At 46.9% G+C, this 20,323-nt stretch overlaps 1 protein-coding gene across 5 annotated transcripts in view; it reads right to left on the reverse strand.

Annotated features, from left to right (window-relative positions):
* Positions 1-20,323, reverse strand: part of SORBS1 (sorbin and SH3 domain containing 1) — a 232,300-nt gene that overhangs the window by 82,392 nt on the left and 129,585 nt on the right. For 3 of the 5 annotated variants that reach the window (XM_061162242.1, XM_061162241.1, XM_061162244.1), the window contains exons 8-10: positions 14,405-14,517; positions 4,032-4,176; positions 61-90 (exon numbers count right to left, since the gene is read on the reverse strand). In XM_061162242.1, the coding sequence (XP_061018225.1) occupies positions 61-90; positions 4,032-4,176; positions 14,405-14,517 (288 nt within the window). Of the gene's footprint in view, positions 1-60; positions 91-4,031; positions 4,177-8,218; positions 8,582-14,404; positions 14,518-14,636; positions 14,664-20,323 lie in introns of all 5 variants that reach the window. The other 2 variants (XM_061162240.1, XM_061162243.1) reach the window with 2 other exon arrangements.

Consider the following 20,323-nt stretch of genomic DNA (forward strand, 5'->3'; position numbering starts at 1 on the left):
GCCAGAAGACGGCTTTAGCAGGAACACGTGTTAATGTGTAAATAAATATTTCTCACCTACCTGAAAGGCTACTGAGTCGTTTCTGCTGTTCTGTGATAAAACAAAAAAATACACAGTGTAAGTGAGATTTATACAGACACAATAAGACCAAGAAGTCCTGGCACAACTCATTAGGATCCCCAAATCTGTGTCTCACTGTCCTTTGAGCTTAGATGCTAAACTGGTGTGTAGTCCAGCTGAATACAGGGGTATTAAGAGAGTTGGATTAGTGTAGTGTCTCCTGTCCCTCTCCCCCCAGGACTCAGAGAACTGTCACTGTTTTCTCATTGTTTACATCCTGTATTAAGGTGATCTGATCACTGAAGGAGACCCTCAGCTCCCCTGGTCTCAAGAGAGCAGGACCTTATACATCCCAGTCTTGGTACCTCTGAGGAAATGGAATCATAACCATGGCCACTACCATCTGAGAGCTTCTACATGCCAGACACTGTTTTCAGAGCCTTTCACTCATGTTAAAAGGCTTTTAATCTTCACAATAACCCTAGCAGGTAGGTCAGCACTGCCTGAGAGACCTCAGTCAAGAGGCACAAACTACCCAAGATGACAGTGAAAATCAGAGCTGTGTCTAGAACCTGGGTCCCCCAGGTTTCTTTTCAACTCTCTAATCACTAGGCCCGGCTGTTTCTTAACATCAGAGGTCCATTGGTTTCCCATCCTCCCAGCACCCTCACAGAGGGGAAGCCAGCATCTCCTCTGGAGAGTTTGGTGTGTACGTGCTTTGGGATAAGCACAGAAATGACCTTTACCTTCTACAGATGCTAAATATAAAGCAGCCACAAGTATAAAAATAGAACACTTGCCAGCCCCTGGGTGCTGTCATCATCCCCCTTGGCTGCGTCCCCACCCTCCTTCCAGAACCAGCGTGGCAAGAAGCAAGCAGAGCAGCAGAGGAGCTCGCGGCCGGTGGAAGCCGCCGTGTTCATGCCAGGCACCTGGACGAGGTTCGCACCGGCTAGACCACAGAAGCTCAGCAGAGCCCCAGCTCAGCTCTGCTGGCAACCTGTCAGATGGCACTGACCAATAACGTAATGCCTCAGCCTCAGTTTCCTTCTCGGTTAAAATGCTCATTGAATCTATGGTTCCCGAATGCTGGTCTCCAAGCTGCAGGCAAGGCCTTCCCCAGCAATCAAGAGAATGTTTACTCAATTGATGAGATGACGTGGTATCCTGCCTCTGAGGTGTGGGATAGCCTTTCTTTCCGAGGAGATGCGTGCAATGCGGATCACAGCAGTTGCTTTTCAGGAGTGTTATTTAGGGCAAAGTTAGAAATAAGCAATCCTAGGGTGGTCCCCAGACTGTTTCACATGACCATGAGATCCAGGAATTTGGGACCACCAAGCTCCTGTCCCCCAATCTGGTCCATGGATATGTCTTGCAAGCTTGCTAAAATATGCAGAACCTCTCCCCAAACCCTCCCCCCTCACACACCAAAGACGTTCTGAATCCAACTCTCAGCATTCTATGTGCACTGTGACCAAGAACCTCCCAGGCACACAGACCCTCTCTCAGTCCTGAGAGTTTTCCAGTTCAAACTTTCCTCCCCAGACTGATGGTAAGCCATCTGCCCTCCAACACATGTGGGATGGGAAACTCCGGAGGGAGTGATGAGAGCTACGTTTACACAACCGTGAGAGCCAGGCCAGAGGTGCAGCCGGGGCCGCCTGGCTTGGGGAGACAGCGTTACTGTCATATTGGGCCCCTGGGCAGCCAGGGCAGGAACAAAGGGAACCTTTTCTACGATGACTACACCAGAATTCTAGAAGTGGAGCAGAGTTATCATTCCCTCAGGAGACTTTGCCACAGTTAAACTGCTTTTCATGGGTACTGTTGATGAGGCAAAGCAGGGCTGCCAGGCCGGGTACATTCCAAAGCAAAGCCAAAAACGCCTGCCTTAAAGCAAGCTGATGACTCGTGAGCCAAAGCTGGGCCCACTAGGGGCTTCCATTCTCCTGCACTCTTCCCACCTCCTTAAGGTAGCTTACGGTTTACTCTTGACCAGAAGTTATCTTTTAATTCCAAACAATGAAGGTACTTGAACCCTTTTCTGAAGGACGTGTGATTCAGGCTGCAAGGTTCTGATGTTTAAGCCCCAAGGCAGGACATGGGACAAAAGAGAAAGGCAAGAACCAAAGGCTTCTGAGTAAACAAGATTCCATCTGCCCAGGGAAGCAACAAAAAGGAACTGCAGGCACTACTGTGCCCAGAAACGTCTCACTAGGTGTCATCAGAAGCAGCTGGCATTACACTTGGCATTTCCCAAAAACCAAGTTGCCTTGGGAATAAATCCTGTCTTTAGAGAAAATGCCTTTCCTTCTGGGAACTAACTAACTTGCTTCTTTTTGAGTGAGTTTTTTTGTTTTTTGTTTCAAAAGATGAGTCATAAAGAAGTTCAGAGAGAACCAAAATTTCACTTTGTCCTGCATAACGGACACTTTCTGGGCAGAAAAAGCTACTGCCAGTAAGGGGTATCCCACTGCTGGAAGGAAAATGGGCTCTTATGTAGCTTGGTGTGGGGGTTGGGACTCTTTATCCTTTGAAGGACAGATTCATGGGTGAAAATTAATAGCAGAGCCCCACAAAATGAAAAAAACAGGATTACTAAAATAACTAAGATTTGAGTGGAAAGATTTTTAAGTGAGAGAAAATGTTTCATTCATCTGCTTTTCAAGTTAGAGACAGGAAACAGAAGAACTCCATTTAATATGGAAAACAATTAAAAATAGACTCCAGTCGATTTTCATCCAAGTTAACACAGAGAGGGAAGGGCAGGGAGGAAAACTATGAAGTGGGTGAGCAGGGAGTCAAGGAAGATTCGGTACTGAGCTGAGCTCTGAATAAAATGATTAAACCTCCACTGTGTTTTGAAATTCAGACTCAAGAGCCCCTTTTACATTAGGAAACTGCTTTAAAACTTTACATTTTACACTGAAAAGGACTTTTGTAAAGGGAAAATTTATTCCTGCATGGAATTTCAAAAATGAAAACTTTCAGGACTTCCTAGGTAACCAGTGGCTAGAACTCTGTGCTCCCAGTGCAGGGGGCCCAGGTTTGTTCCCTGGTCAGGGAAATAGATCCCAGCATGCTGCAACTAAGACCCAGTGCAGCCAAATAACTAAATTAAACTTTTTAAAAAAAGGAAAACTTGGGACTTAGAATCATCTTCTGGCATTTCAAAGCAGAAAGGTCAACATATACAAGATTACCTCAAAGCACTCTGTTTCCCCTAAGACACCCCTTCAGAGAAGGGGAAGAACCAACCAGAAGCAGAAACTCTAGAAAACAAACAGGAGAGTCCTCAGCAGCGCTGTCTGGGGCCACATAGCATAAGGGGCAAAGAACCACCCCAACCCCAAGTCCCCAGAGGGCATTGCTGAGGGAGTGCCCAGCGCAGCGACTTCTGGAGAACGGAGGCCATGAGTCACTAAGAGAAAGTTCAAAAGCTTCTGTTGTAGAGATACAAAAACAGTTTCTATTTTAGAAAATTTCCCATCTGGTAGGTTTTCTTTCTTTTATTTTTAATTTTGGTGTTTGAAATTTTGCTTTCTAGAAATTCCATGTCACAGAACTACAGGATTTAGAATGGTACTTAAAAGATATGACAGCACCAAGATTTTCCCAGCAAAGCTCTGACTAGAATTCCCATGACAGGAATTAAGGGGCAGACATTGTCCTTTCTGTCTTTTCTCTCTTTTTGGAGCTCCCATCTGAGGAAAACTGAATACCCAGGCTTTGGGACACACGTCACCTACTTACTCAGACACCTGCCCTCACCCCCATAAGGGGGCCTCTGTCTGCTGCTTCGATCTACTTTGCGGGTCATGGGAGTGAGTGAACTGGGGCAGGTGGCCTCGGGGAAGAATGGGATTTGTGAAAAATTCTGTGGAATGGCAGAATCCTTGCCCCAGAGATCACAGGACAGCTAGGCTGATTCTGGCCAGCTGGGGGTGGGGTGCACCTCGAAGACCCCTTACCTCGATTGTGTTGCAAGAGCACAATAGTGGGATTGACAATTGTCGTGGAGGGGTAGGCAGATGATGGCTTGCTAACTGATGCAAAGGTCTGGGAATCAGTTCCAGCGTGGGATGAAGAAACTTCATTTAATAGAGGACTCGAGTCCTGAAAAGGAAGCAAACATCGTCACTCAATGCAACTACATGAAACCTGGAGATAAGGCTTTTTAAAAAGAAGAGATTTAAAGTTTTACAAGGACCTTAATTATAAAAAGAAATGTAACCAGTGAGACATGTTGATTCCAGTTAGAAGTTTAATGTGGAATGTTTATTCTTTTTGTTGGGATTAGTAAGGGGAGAGAAGGAAGGTGAATGTTACTCGAAGTCTCAGCAACATCATTCATTATTTTCATCTGGTCATAACTGTGGCTCAATCCGGTTACTGAAAAAGCAAATTCAAATCAAAGTAGCATAACATGCAAAACTCATGCAATCCACAATGCAATTTGAGAACAAGAGCTGGTTTAACTGGGGGAAAATCAGGAAAGTTTAGTACTTATATAAAGAAACACTGAGACACTGTGAAGACAAGAAGCCATCGACATATTAATAAGAACAGGGAAGAGTTAAGTATTGGAACTCTTGGAAAGCTGTTCTCATCTGTATCACTGAACAACCCTACCAGCACTCACTTCTAGGACATTATCTGGTCCTACTGTGGCATTTTTTCACTCCAATATTGAGTCACAGAGATCTCTGAAGACTTATGAAAATCCTGATTTTGAGAGTCTGACGTGTCTGCCAGAAGTACCAATAAAATTATTACTACTAATGTTACAGTCTGCATAATGGGAATCATATCAGTCTTTTTAGAGACATGAAAATAAGATCTCAAAATGTAGTAAGGATATGTAGTTTCTTCTATCACTCCTATAAATTTTGCAAAGTTTCCATTTTGAAGCTTACAGACCCTAAAGTCAGAATAAAAGGTTTGAAGAACAAGACTGATAGTTATCTCCCAGATAAAAGTGTAGCTCCAAGCAATCAGTATGCTACACCAGAGACCAAGGACTCTATAAGCACCTGTAGGACAGGGGCCCCGCCTCCCTATCTTATCTTCCACCTGCACCTAGCACAATGCCCTGCGGACCTCAGTGCTCAGTAAATGCCACATGAATGACAGGAGACGTCTACCAGCTACAACTTCTGTAGCAAGGGAACACATGCCCATCAAAAGAGAGGATATGCGTGTCAGCACCCAGGACAGCTCCTGACACACAGTAGGGGCTTCCTTAAAAACACCAGCTTGGTCAGCCCACCTTTTCTGAAAGTGCTCTAACAGCTGTTAGTTATGAGTGGCAGCTCAATTTAGTGAATAAAACCTTTCCCCAAGACTCAAGAGACAAAATATGATCTTGGACAAAAGTGCCTCACCTCATTTCTTTCTTTTGCATAGTGGAAAAACAACTACACTTGTCCTCATTTACTTTCAAAGTGATGTAATAAAGACAAATGACATAGCAGTGTCAAAACTCTGCCTCAATGCATCCAAGAAACACACAAAAAATCAGGCATACAGCTCTTTAAAGTGTTAAGTGCCTGGGTGGATCACGTGAACATTAAGCATCTCCTAAATTGTACTCTGGCATAAATCTTATTTCTGGAACATCACAAAAATGACTATTGACTAAAAGAACTTGGATCAATTAACATGAAATTTTCTTCCTTCTTACTCTTCAATCACTGCAAATAGAGCAGATATAAACCCATGGTTTGCCCACCATCCACAGGAGCTCCTGTTTCTCTTGATAATTCTCACTCAATGCAGGAATCTGACCAGTTTCCTTTTTCAGCTCTTACTCTGTACCCAAGGCCAAATCAGAAGTTATCAGGCCAAAGGAACTCCACTTGGGAAGTCTATACCAGGCTGACCAGACAAGTATGAGAAACTGAAGATACTGACCCAACTAATCTTTCTTGGCACACCAGAAAAAAACTCAATATGAAAATATAGATCTATGCAAATAACAAAGAGTAGAATCCTCATGCTCAGTCACCTCAGTCATGTCTCTTTGTGACCCTGTGGATTGTAGCCCACTAGGTTCCTCTGTCCATCGGATTCCCCAGGCAAGAATACTAGAGTGGGTTGCCACGCCCTCCTGCAGGGCATCTTCCCAATCTGCATCACCTGTGTCTCTTATGCTACAACAGATTCTTTTACCATTGAGCCACCAGGGAAGCCCAAAATGTAGAATACACTACAGCACTACTCAGGATGATACTCCAGCGCCATAAAAACAAGACTTGCTTTACATGCTGCTCCAGAGAAGCATTCCCTGCCTGTACTTTCCAAAACAAGAGTGGCTTCTAAATTCATCTATAAATTGAGCTGGGGTGAGGAAAGTGCCACAGTGAATAATCCAGCACCTTTCTTCAATAGAGTTGAGTGGCAAGGCTCAAAGCTAGGATATCCAAGCCCCTGGGCCACATTTGGCCAGGTCCTCACCTAACCACTGGGTTTCCCTGGTGGTTCAGACGGTAAAGAATCTGCCTGCAATTCAGGAGACCCGGGTTTGATCCTTGGGTTGGGAAGATCCCCTGGAGAAAGGAATGGCTACCCACTCTAGTATTCTTGCCTGGAAATTTCATGGATGGAGGAGCCCAGCAGGCTATAGTCCATAGTGTCACAAAGAGTCAGACACAACTGAGTGACTTACACTTTTCATTTAATTGCATCACATTGTATCTAGAGGTCTGAGCATAGGACCAAGCCCGGGATGTAGCCCTTCTCAGCTTTTTATCTGATACCTCACTGTAATTTCTCTTATAAGCCAAAAAACAAGTTTACTCCCTGCTCTCTGCATGACTGGCTAATGTTTAATGAGCCACTGGAGTCAGTTTTGTAGGCATACCTCTTTAAGGAACGTTTAGTTACATCAGCCAATTGCATGACCCACTAGGTCACTACATCTTAAAATGTGGTCCACAGATCCTCAGCATCAGAATTCCCCCCGATGCCTATTACCAAGTCTCAGTCCTCAGTCCCTCTCCGGACCCACTCAATCAGAAACTCTAGGAGTATAATTCAGAGGATCCCATGAGCACTACACTTGAGCACCCACATACCACTCAGAAAAATCCTGTTCATGGTTCTGCCCGCAGCATTTAGCAGAATACCTAGAATATGACCAGAACTCAATGATGAATGGTTAACTAGCCAGATACTTATTTTTGAGGGGCTCTGGCTCGTTTGCTAGGGCACGCCCTCAGCACCAAAGCTGACATTTACTGAGCACCCTCTCTGTGCCAAGCCCTGAAAGAGAAACTTCTCTGTACTTGGTCCCACTGCACCCACAGCCCCAACAGATCCATGTGTCCCCATTTTATGACTCACACTGAGGTTCTTTCGGTCTCTCGGTTCCCAGGGCTCCTGAGAAGAGAATAGACTGAGTCCTTGGACTCAGTCTTTCCTCTAAAGCTCTTGGCTTTCCCACTACGATGGGGACGCGTCCCTCGCAGAGCAGGACCTGAAGTGTCAGGACACTTAACTTCCCATGACCACTGAAGCACTGTTTTGCCTCAAAATTCCCTGGAGGCCACTATGCAGGGGCCTCAACAACGTTCTTCCTTTTGAGGAAACAGTGCTAACACTTGTACCAGGCTTGTCTCTCCATGTACTCAATTAAACTCCTTTTTTAAAACCCGGTCTCTGCCATTGCTGTATATAGAAGAAAGCCTGCTAGCTTGCAGATTCAACAAGAGTGAACCTCTGCCTCCCCTAGAATCTCCCTGCTTCCTGCTACAGACGGTGAGCACCGTGCCTGCTGCTGGCTTTTGCACACAATTTCGCAGCTCTCCTCAGCTCTCCACACTACATCTGCCCGGCCCCCCAAAGAGCACAGCTAGTCCAAGGAAAGGCCACGGAAGTGGTTTTCTCTGTAGGAAGGTGTGCATTCCAAACAGGACAGAGAGGGAGAGCATCTAGACAGACTGGTGAACAGCCACGGGAGCCCACGGAACACACAGGGGAGGCATGCTCTAGTGAAAGCAAAGGCGGGCCCGGTCATCACACAAACACAGGGCGGCCGACATCTCTCTCAGAACTTAGTACTTCAGTGAGTAAGGGGTTGGGGTTGGTTTGCTGGTTTTCTTACTGCCGGGAGCAGACATTCAGGAAAGCTGGGAGAAAGGAGATCCCGCAAGCTTACGGTACTTGAAACAGCTCCCGTGAGGTCAGGCTCTGAGACTCTGCGGAGGCCCTCGGGGACCGGAGGGACCAGTGGAGGCAGCGGCGAGAAGGATGGTGGAGTCTGGCTAGCTGGGGGGAGGGAGCCAGGGGCGCTGGCTGGCTGGCTGTGGTGGGGCCGCCTCTGCAGATGAGGGGGAATGAAATCGTCTAGAGTCGGGAAGGTCAGAGGTGAGCCGGCAGGGGCGGCCGCCGGGACTGGGGGGCCGTGGGGCCCCAGAGATGCTGGAGGTCTGTCAGCGCCTTCGTGCCCTCTGTCGGTATTAACCCGGTAGAGAGGGACAACTATTACCTCAGGCGGGGCTGGGCTGGAGGAAGTGGCGCCCTGTGGGAAACAAGGGGGTCGTTACGTGAAGGGGAACCGCGGGGAAGGAGGAATTCCATATCTAAACAGTACAGTTGAGAGTGGACATGCAGTGAGGTACTCTGAGAAATATTTAATCAGTGCCCTTTTCTCTGAGTACACGAGACAGACAGCGCTAGCCAGCTGGCCTCCTGACTCTATGACACAGAGGGAACCCCATCCAACTTTACTTTCCACCCATCTATTTTTGAATCCTTTTAACACTTGAGAGAGAGAGAAAGAGAACAACAGGCAGGCAGGCTGTGTTTAACCCCCAAAATGGCTTGCAGAGCCTGAAAGCTTGGGAGTGAAGACCATTTCTCCGGCATCTTGATACAAAATGTGTAAAACATAATATCTCACCATGTCATTAGTCTACAGATTCCACGCTCCAGCATACTTACATATTTACAGGAAAGAGGCAGGGAGATCAAGAGGACTGTGCTGAGATGTTTAGAGAGAAGAATTTGGGATCAAGCTGCAGCATTATTAACGAGGAGAGGGAGGGTAGGGTGGCCCAGAAAACAAAAAAGAGCTGCTCACATGAGTTTTGAGAAGAGACGGTGGAGAAGACACACATACATTCCTAATTTCTTGCCTTGGCTGGATAACACGGCTGCAAAAGGTAAGGTTCTTTTCTCTTCCGGTTTTCGGGATCAGAGGTAACCTGGGGGCCTAGCCCAGGTGCTCTCACTGCGTCTGGGAACGAAGGGCAAGGCCCTGGGGAAGGACTGTGGCCACAGCCAACGGCATCTTTATGGACGTCAAAGGATAGCTTGGGAGGGCTGGGAGGAGCAGCAGAGGGAGGCGTCCCCGTGCCGGCTATGCGGGAGACAATGGTGGCAGCCGGTGCCTGAGTGCCTGCAGCTTCCGTGCCTTTGGCTGGGTCACGTGCAACACCAGCGAGGTTTTCCGATGCCACCGGGCGAACGTTACGGGATAAACAAGGTACATATAAGCTGCTGACCTTTTTATTCCCAACTGCCTCATGACGTGGGTTAGAGCTCACATTCTCTCTACCGACTGTCCTGGCGGCTGCACAGCGCTGCTGGGGTTGGGACCAAGCGCCAGGGGATGTGGAACCCGGAAGCGGGGGCCCAGGGCATGGCACACCTCGGGGGGCTGATCCGGCTGCCAGGGGGACAGAGATGGGCCAGGGTAGTGAGGGGCTCTGCTGGCTGAGGGTGCCAGGTGGGAGGTAAGGCTTTGGTGAGCTCAGGTAGAGTGAGTCCCTGGAGGGACTGCGGGTGCTGGGGGGCTGCCATGCAAAGCGGTCCTCTCTGGGGAAAGGAGGGCATGGGGGAGAGAGGACCTTCGTAGTATTTTTGAGACACAGTAAAAAGAAAGAAAGAGGAGGGGAAATGGGAAGAAGGACGACCATTAGAAAGAGCAGCACAACATGATCTGAAGAAAAAACAATTCCTGACATGACTGTAAGCAAACCCTCAGCTTAGACTCCTCCTGGCTTGTTCATTTCTCCTCAGGATAAAGTCAAGGACCGAATCATACTCACCTGAAGAGGCAGGCTGACTCCCCTCAACATCACACGACGCTGAGCTCAGCCCAATTGCTCAGTCAGTCTGACACTAGTTCTGGATTGACCTGCACCCCCTGAGACCTCCTGACCCAACAAGGGTGCCCGAGGGCTAAGCGCCAGTGGAAGAAGCCTAAGAGCTCCTGGCCTTCTCCCATCTCCTTTCCTCAAAGACTTTCCACTCCATGCCTTTGGCTTCCAAGGTTTGAGTTCCCTCAGAGTCTTGAGTGTGTTTCATTCTTTTCCCTTAGGAAATGTAGGACCAGAAGAATCATCAGAGCTGTGTTCACCAGAGGCAAACGTCTCAACTGAGTCCCTAAGATTCAGCACTCAATCCCGCAGGCATAAGTTAAAGCCCACCAAGAAGAGACTGCTAAGGACTTAGAATCCATGAGTGCTCTTGTCTCCTAGGAAACAATTTGATGGAACTACTTATTAGAAGGAAGACAGTCATGAGATTAAAAGCATGTTGTCTCCTATTTTTGATGCACCCAGAACAAAGGGGCCAGGCCATGAAGCAACTGACTGGCCGGCTGGATTGGCATCTGACGGTGCCTGGTTTACCTGATTTCAGTTCATTCCCCATCCCCATCTGGCCACGAGGCACAGATAATCCTAGAAAAGGGTAATCAGCCTCAGGTTCATGGTTTATGTGCAAAGCTCTGGTTCCAGGCTCAGAGCTAGAAAACTGCAGCCCTAGTCTCATTTCCTCTCAACACAGCCCCTAGCTCCTCCTTGGGGTTCAATGGGGCAGAGGGTCGGGGAAAGGGATAAATCTCCAGATGATCTTCATGTCAAGGAGAGCCATCTATGAGCCTATGGTTCAACTGGGAAATAGGCCATAAGGAAAGTTTATTTCCTGGATGTGTGTCCCCGCAAAATTCATAAGTTGAAGACCAAACCCCAAGGGATGGCATTTGGAGGTGGGGCCTGTGGGTGGTAATGAGGGTTAGATGATGTCATGAGGGTGAGACCCCCATGATGGGACTGGCATCCTTATAAGATAAGCAAGAGAGACCAGAGCCCTCTCTTTCTATCAGGTGAAGACACAGGGAGAAGGAGGCTGTCTGCACTACAGGAAGAGAGCCCTAACCAGAATCCTAATGGACAAGCACCTTGATCTTGGACTTCCCAGCCTCCAGACATGTGACAAATAAATGTCTGCTGATTGAATCACCTGTCTTTGTTATTTTCTTACAGCAACTTAAGACACCTAGACTTTCTTCACTGGCCCCTATCTGTAAAGATCACCCACTATGAGAAGAAAACCAGAACCTTCCACTAAACTGCACAGGTGAGGCAGAGTTTGGATGGTAAATGGATTATAACCCTAAACTGGGAGGGTGCAAGGGTGTGGCCTACTTGGGGGTTATTTTGTATTTCCTTTTTATTTTTTGCAGAGTGCAGGCAGCAAGGGGAAGGGATGTTAGTGAGGGTGAATAAGTGAAATAAAGCATGGGTCTGGACTATACTATCAAATGAGAGACAGTAAACAATCTACTCCTTAGGTTAACTAGGTTAACTTGATGCCTATCCTTTCCACAGGGAGCCCAGATCAGTGCCCGTCGAATGTGGCCATATATCCACCAACTAAAACTACAAAATGTATTTTCAGCCACAGGCAGGAGCAGAACCTTCCAGATGTACACTCTCTTGGTGAACTTAAGCTGGAAGTTGGGGTGTGCTCACAGACTAAAACAATGCTCTCTAGAAACAAAACACTTGAACAAGCATGCACCAAGCCGAGCTGATGTTGGTGGTCAGGGAGGTAAGTAAAAGGCAATTTTGAGTGAGGTTCAGAATTATTTTGAGCTCAAGTGTCCCCCATGCGATTCCTTCTGGTCCAAAGATAGCAATTGGTTTCAGTGAGTTTTTAACTTAATGTGGCTATGTCCATATAAGGGGCCAGGGCTGAATTACATCAGGCCTGAAGCTTCCCAGGGCCCTGACCCTGTGGAGAGGACGCTTCCCCAGAACTCTGACAACGTGCTTAGAGCCAAGGCCTTCCTGTCCCAGGGCTCCTTTTAGCTCCGAGAAGGAGGAGGGTAGGCACAGTCGCTTTACATGGAAGGAACTACTTTCTCTCTTATTGTAAACACGGTGGGAACCACCTAGGCAGTTGACACTTCTCCCCAGCTAGCTACTAATGAAATTCCATTTATCTTTTTAGAAGATGGGACAGTGAAAAACATGAAGCTCCTTGAAGAATCTGCCATGATCCTAGTGTATACAGTGTCAGAACTACCAGTCCCTACTGCATCAGGGCTCACTACAATGATGCTGTCAGAGATGGGAAAGCCCTGGTTGCCTGTCCCCGGGAGTTAGGCGAGGAGGGCCGTGGGAGGAAAGGCAGAGGTGGGAGCAGCAGGACACAGGATTCTTCTCTGGCCCATGAGTCCCTGGACTCCTCCTGAGGAGAAGATGCTAGGCCTGCAGGGTCTGAGAGCTGTCTTCGTCTGAAACCAAGCCAGGGCAGTCAGCAGCCCAACTACCCAAGCTCCATGTAAATCAGTGTATTCTATTAACTCTGGCCATGGCTATGGAAACAAGAAGTAATTTCTGCATTCAGAAAACAAATCTATGACCTAAAGGCTCTTGAAAGCTGGATGGTCAACTTTACACTGAACATACAGAAAACCTCTTACCTCAGCAACCTGTCAGGTATTGTTTCAGACACCCCAGTACAAAGAAACTTCTCAGACAGTAAGAGATGAGAAGATGCATACACAATTCATAGGCGCTGTTACAGAATGGTCATCCTTGCTATGAGGCTCACCCTCATAAACTCCTTGAGGGCAATGTTTCACACAGTGATCTGATTGCAACAAATGCTCAACAAAGTTGCCACCAGTAAGTATACTTAAAGGGGATTTTTGTTCACTTGACATACTCTTAAAATCCTCTCTTTTAGAAGAACTGTTTTAAAAGCCAGAAGGACTTAGTGAGCTACCCTTTGGGCTAAGTCACTGATAGTGGAAGAGGCTGTGCTTCTACATGTGCCCGGGGTTAATTAGCACTATCTCCTACCCCGGGTACAGAGCCAACTGTATCCAACCTGGAGAGTGTTGAGAAGAACGGTGCCTGCCACCAGCAGCAGACTTAGATGCTTGGAAAGGGCTTAGAAATGATGGCACATCATTTACTGGACAAGGGACCTCCCACGTCCCGAGTCTAATGAGGCCTTCAGGAGACCAGGCCCATTTGCAGCTCCTGGTTCTCAGCAGTGGCCCCGCAATGGTGTGGGGGTGTAGGGGGGGACTTGGATCAGGGAGCGGGGTGCTGAGTGGGGCTGCACACAATTCAGCAACCTCCTTTAAGCCTGTGGAGATGGGGTTCTGCAGAGGGGAGGGAAGGCATCATCTCCGACTCAATTTCATTCCAGGGACAAGTGCAATTTTATGTCCCCATGAGCAGAACCCAGAGAATCATTGGAAAAGCAGGGTGGGAAGTAGGAAGGCATGTGGATTCCCTGGGCTCCTGGGGAGTTCTGGGAGCACATGCACAGAAGGCAGGCGTGGGGAGGCAGACTGCGTATTTTTCACAGCTCTTTTTAAAAGAATGGATTGCTCCATTCGATGGCTGTTACTCCGCTATGTAAAAACACTCTTTACAGATTGCCTGAATTACAACAGGGTCTATTCCTTTCGTCAAGCTGGCAAAGTAGCAACAGGGGAGGGGGAAGGAAGAAAGATCAGGAAAACAACTTGGGAGAAAAACTTCAGCAAAATTATTCCTCCTCCCATGTGTACCACGTAGGGGATTTTCTTTTGTAAGGTAGTGCTAGGCAGTTTAAAGCCATTTGAACTTCCGTCTGCTGCTTCTAGGTTGCTAGATTAAGCACTGGCTGCAGCTCCCTAATCTAAAAGCCGTAAGGACAAGTTGCTGGAACTCTTACAGTTCCAACTCTAGCAAATTAATGGACTAAACACAAGAGTACACTCCGTTTTTGAATATTATACTCTAAAGAGTTGTTATAAAACAGGCTCAGACCTTTTTTCTGGCTTGGCATTCCCTCATTTCCGCACACGTTTCAAACCTAGGAAACACTGGGCTGATACTTCTGATGCTCGGTACAGACCAGCCTCACCCCATGCTTCTGTTTTCCTTGACTCCAACTCCTGTCTAACTCTGGTCCTCCTGGGGCTTTCCCAGAGTTGACCAAAAGTGCGGCTCAGAACCCAGTCCATCATCCAGCTGAGTGAGCGGGCAGGCACAAGTGCAAGCTATCGGCTCAAGAGTGGTCCCCACCCTGCCCTTGGGCACTCGCCTACCTGGGGCTTGCTGGAGGGAAGGCTGGGATGCACACTTCGGTAGCCCTTGGCAGCGAGTGAAGAGGGCTGGGCATTTCCATTGGCATCAGCATTGGACGAAAGCCTCCACTCATCTGAGGGATGAAAAAAAAAAAAAAAGAACCCCTCACTCTCAGGAACATTCCTTGGTTCCCTCTGATTGAAGGGTTCCCAGTGGAAGGCAGGGATAGAACAGATACAAGAGAAACCATACCTGCTGAGGAATTCTCTGACTCCAGAACTACGTGTGGCGCAGAAAGGAGGCAAACAGGCAGAAAAGAGGGAAAACAGAAATGGTTACGTTTGCAGGGAACAAGCACGCAGTACTCAGAAAGACGAAAATCCAGTGCCCCGTTGCCTGACACAAAATGCCCTCAGTCACGATGGCCTAATTACCATAGGAACCCACTCTAAACCATGATGTGCTCACAGGCGCTGACCTTTGAAAACACAAGGCTCACATTCACAGTAATGAAGAAACAATTGTTCTTGACATTCTTACTTTACAGACAAAAAGGCCACAGAACTCTCCTGTCCAGTCCTAACTCACTGACTTGCACTCCCCCATTTTTAAGCCTGATGTGGGCTCAGAATGACCTCCCCTCATTAGCAGGCTGGGCTAACGAACAGACCCAGAGAGGGAGACGTCCATAAGCACTTTTTCCACAGCTGCTGGCACTACGGGATGGGGAGAACGTGATTTAAGCCCAGAGGTATCTGCTGTGATAAGGGCTTTTCTCTCCCTGCCTGCCTTTCTTCTTTCCATTAAACAAACCACATAAACATTTCAAAATCTAATCATCCTGAGTTTTCATCAGACTACAAGGCACCCCTGTCTCCCTTCAGCCAGCTACCAACCTGCCCTCTATCTATCGCCTGGCACAGCTCAGAGACCCTAAGTCTCTTCTAACCTGACCCACTTAACACCACAAGGCAGGAGAGCACAGTGGTTCCAAGCTTGGCTGGGAAGGCAACTGGACCTCAATTCAAATCCTGGCTCCTCTGCCTATGGGTTCTGTGGCCCTGAGCAAGTTATAAGCCTCAGTTTTCCCATCTGAAAAATGGGGATAATGATATACATGTGCTGTTTTAAGAATTAAATGATATAAGCATGAGAAGTGCTTAGCACAGTGCCTGGCAGAGCTCAGCAATGTGTGTTATTTTTCACCATCTTCTGCATCAACTCTTGTGTCTATTCCCTATCTTCTATGTAGCCCAGGGGTCAGCAAACCTTTTCTATAAAGGGCCAGTTAGCAAATACTTTAGGCTTTGAGGGCCACATGGGCCGAGTTGCAACTATTCAACTCTGCTGCTGTGGTACAAAAGCAGCCACAGACAGTATCAAGTGAATGGGGTGGCTGTGTTCCAATAAACCTTCATTTATGGAAGCTGGAATTTGAATTTCATTTAATTTTCACATAGCACATTCTTTTTCTTTAACCCCTAAACATATAAAAACCCAGATGCAAGGAAAAAACATCCTCACGCTTTCTGTCCAATTGTGGCAGCTCAGTTTGAATAGGGAATTTTTTTTTTTTTTTTGGCAACTCAGAAATAACCCTGTGAACAGTAAACAAAAGCCTGCTTTACTCCAAAGAAGAATTTGAGTTTACAAGTATTGGAAAATTACTTCCCAATACCCTTGCCTTCTGATTGATTCCACTTTTAAAATCCCAAGAGCTCAGTCTAATTAAAGGGAAGTCAAAAAATACATACACACACACACACACACACACACATACACACACCCCATTCCAGGTTGACCAGCTATACAAAAACAAGCATAGGCCAGGTTAGGCCCAACCGCCAGTTTGCCAACCCCTCATAGACTCAATCCCTCCCTCCTCCTGGCTGTCGCCTCGTATCTCATCCTATATAAAGAGGGGAATAATACACTGCAGTTCTCACAGCCCACGGCCCCATTTCAACAGGGGTCCCTCAGGGATTAGAGATGTGTCTTCTGGATGTCTAGCTGAGATTTTTAAAAACTATTTACTGAACACCTTTCTAAGTGTCAGATGCTGTTGGCCACTTTTACACATATTTAGTATTTAATTCAGTGTACACAGTCTGTGAGGTAGGTAACCACTCTACTTCATGGATAAAGAAACAGAGAGGCCAAGTGACTTGCCCAAAGTCACAGAGCCAGGAAGTGACAAAGCAGTCGGCTCAGGTCTCTAGAATCAAGTGCGGCACTCTGTCCACCACCCATAGCCACCAGTCCCACCATCTGCCACAAAGCCAAGCCTGCATTCCAGGGAGGTGGTGGAAGCCAAAGAGTGTGAGGACAAAATGCCAGGCAGAAGAAGGGTTTCTAGTGATCTGCATCCATGTACAGCAGTCTAGCCGCATCAAGAACAACCAGGAATGCCTGTTAAAATACAGTTCACGGGGCTCCATCTCAGAGTTTTTGATTCAGATGAGAAGTCAGGCTTGAGAATTTACATTTCCAACAGGTCTCCAGGTTCTATTAAGGCCACTGGTCCACAGCCCAGAGCTCCCTTTGAGAATCGCTGCTATAATAATGTATACTCAAAAACATCCTTATACTGGGGAAATGGTTATTTTTGCAAATTTCTTCCTCCTCTGAAGCAAAGTTTTTATAACCTGTTCCAACTGAATTATTTTTTGAGCAGATGGCCTGTCACATTTCTGCCACTACCTTAGGGACAATTCCTAGGTATCTGTCTTCTTGTCCCAAACACGTAGTTGGGAAATTTATAGGACTTGATTTTTACTTGTGTTACTGCAACATACAGGCTTATGGGATCAAGGCCAAGTATAATCCTCACCGCCTCACACACCTCACAGGGTTGCTGAGGTCAGGGATGGGACATGTTTTAAAAGTGACCATTTTTAACACTCACTGGTGTATGTATCCGGATCTCTGGCCCCGAGATTTCCTTGCACACGCAGGCCTTCAAACATCAGAGGACACATTGTGACAATGGTTCTCCTTCCTCCCCTATATCTATCACTTTTACAGTCTTATCCTTCCTTTCTAGGTTATTTCCAGTCAGGTTTTATTAAGTCATTCTACCAAATCTATTAGACTGACATACATACTAAATGTCAATAGGTTCTGAAGAGGGGCTATCAATAAAGGATGTGAACTTTGTACACGGATGTGGGGGCAGGTTATTTTGTCCACTCTGTGGTTGGGTTGGTTCTATTCAGGTGATGCTGGCACACACAGATGTGTCATGGAAAGCCAAGGTAAGTCTGTTCCTCCAAACCCCTGGGTATCATAAAGGGACCATCACTGTTGAATCAGACAGCCTTGTTTGAGTCCTGTTTTGCTCACTTCATATCCTGAAGCAAGGGACAGAGCCTCATATGTGAAATGGGAGATCATCTCTTTTAAATATTTACTAATTTTATTTTGGCTGCATTGGATCTTCCTTGCTACTGGGGGACTTTTCTCAAGTTGCGGCAAGCAGGGTTCCTCTCCATTTTCAGTGCACAGGCTTCTCACTGTGGTGACTTCTCTTGTTGCAGAGTACAGGCTTTAGGGCACAAGTGCTTCAGTAGTTGCAACCCCCCAGGCTCTAGAGCACAAGCTTAGTAGTTCTGGTGCATGGGCTTAGTTGCCCCGAGGCATATGGAATCTTTCTGCATGGGGGATCGAACCCCTGTCCCCTGCATTGGCAGGAGGATTCTTATCCACTAGACCACCAGGGAAGCCCTATCTATCTCTTGAGTCACAAGGACTGAATGGAAGTATCTGGCATTAAGTATATGCTTAGTAAGATTGGAATCCAAAATAAAAGGGAAAAGAAATTTCCCAGACATAGAAATTAGAGTGGTTGACTTCCGCCATTTGATAAGTAGTCATAAGAACATAATATCCTCAGGGATCAACCCACTTTTTTTTTTCCCCCATTCCAAGTCTTTAAGACTATTCCCCTATCCCCATCCCCCAAAAGGCAGTTCCCAGGACCCTACGGAACATTCCTTTCTTCCTTAAAAGAGCTGCCTTCCTGACGTTTCATCATCTTTCATCTGGTACCTAGTCTTCTGAACCTTCAAAGCTGGTAGGCCATTTGTGTCTGAGTGTGACAGGTGAAACTTTATATACATGATCATCAATTATTAACTCTTGGTTAGGTAGACTGTCAAAAATGCTTCTCGCAACAAAAGTTGGCTCAGAGTTCCGAGGTGGAGGAGGGGCTTAGAAAGCTGGATCCTCAGTAGGCTTTGCAGCTCTGAGGAGACTGAGCCTTTTCACGAGAAGTTTAATTTATTTTGCTTTATCTTTTCCTCCATCTGTTCTTGATATACAATCTTTCCTGGTCCATGGCCACAGCTTACTTATTTTCCTTTATCTTATCCTGTGCTAATTTCATTTTGGTCTATTGGAAGGTTGTTTGGCTGATCACTTCTTGGGATCTCAGGACGCTTTTCATTGAGTTAGTTCTGTGTTTCCCAGTAGGGTATCCAAGAGTTAGAGGAAAAGGTGTTAAAAGAGGGTCTAACAGTGTTCCAAATCTTGTTTAATTTTTATTAATGCTGTGTGGTAAACAATTTACCCCTCTCCAAAAGGAGGTCTGGCCTTTGCTCTCTGGCTTCCAGGAGTTAATCTCTAAGAGCCTGGGATGTCATCTTCACAGGACTGTGTCTGTACTATGCCAACAGTGTGACTGAGGCTGGGGGACTTTTGAGTCCACCGCTAATGGACTGGAGAGTGAAGTGAACCACTTGGGCAGTGGATGTGTTGTGTGTCAGTCGCTCAGTTGTGTCCAACTCTTTATGACCCCATGGCCTGGAGCCCACCAGTCTCCTCTGTCCATGGGATTCTCTAGGCAAGAATACTGGAGTGGGTTGCCATTACCTTCTCCAGGGGATCTTCCCAACCCAGGGATCGAACCTCCCGCATTGCAGGCAGATTCTCTACCATCTGAACCACCAGAGAAACCCCAATGTAATAGAGCCCCAATAAAAACCATGGACACCACAGCTTGGATGACCTTCCTGATCAGCACCTCTCTGAGGATGTTCTCACACGCAGTGCTAGGAACTGACGCATCCTGACTTCACAGGCGAAGACCCTGCCAACTCTATGCTTCCTTCTTCCCCAGACTCCACCCTACACACTCCTTCTTTTAGCTGATTTTAATCTGCATCCTCTCACTGTTCACTAGAACTGTGAGTGTAACAGCTTTCAGTGAGTTCTTTGAGTCCTGCTACCAAATTATCAAACCTGAGGGTGGTTTTGGGAATCCCCTGACCTTGCAGTTGGTACCATAGTGAGTCTTCTCTTGTCAGGACTTTGCCTCCAATGACTTCTCATCTGGCCCCTTTTATCACACATGAGCTCATGAAAAAGACTTAGTTAATGGGGGTAAGGAATGTCTAACTATTTTAATGTCAATTCTCTTATCTTCTTGCTACTGCTATTTCTGGAGAGCAAATGTGAGGAAATGAGCTGGTTACAGGTCCAAGAATCTCTACATCCAAAGCTAACTTTGCAGTCAAGAATCAGACAGAAAGGATGAGAGCCAACAGGCACAGAGTAAAGGATAAGGATTGAACTGAACCTTGGCTTTTGAGTCAGAACAAATGGATTGATGGTCTCCAGGCCATACCAGACAGGAAGACTGGTATGACGCCCACCACCTGTTCAGGCTCCCCATCTCCTCTTGAGTAAAACCACCCTGACCTGGGGACACAGGTGGAGCCACATCTGAACCAACAGGGCCATTACCCAAACCCAGCCAGGATATCACACCAGCAAGCAGGAAGAAGCAGCTTCTCTCGGAGGCAGGGAATCAGCATTAAGATTACTATAGTTCTTTCCAGATGGTTCCAATCCAAAACCCAGGTCTACATTCAAAGACTAGGAAGGTGGTCAAGGATCCAGAGTCAAGCTACCATGGAAGGCAGGAGTCTGGAGGCTGAGTT

The sequence above is a fragment of the Dama dama genome, chromosome 15 (assembly GCF_033118175.1).
Source record: "Dama dama isolate Ldn47 chromosome 15, ASM3311817v1, whole genome shotgun sequence".
In the NCBI taxonomy this organism is placed as follows: Eukaryota; Metazoa; Chordata; class Mammalia; order Artiodactyla; family Cervidae; genus Dama; species Dama dama.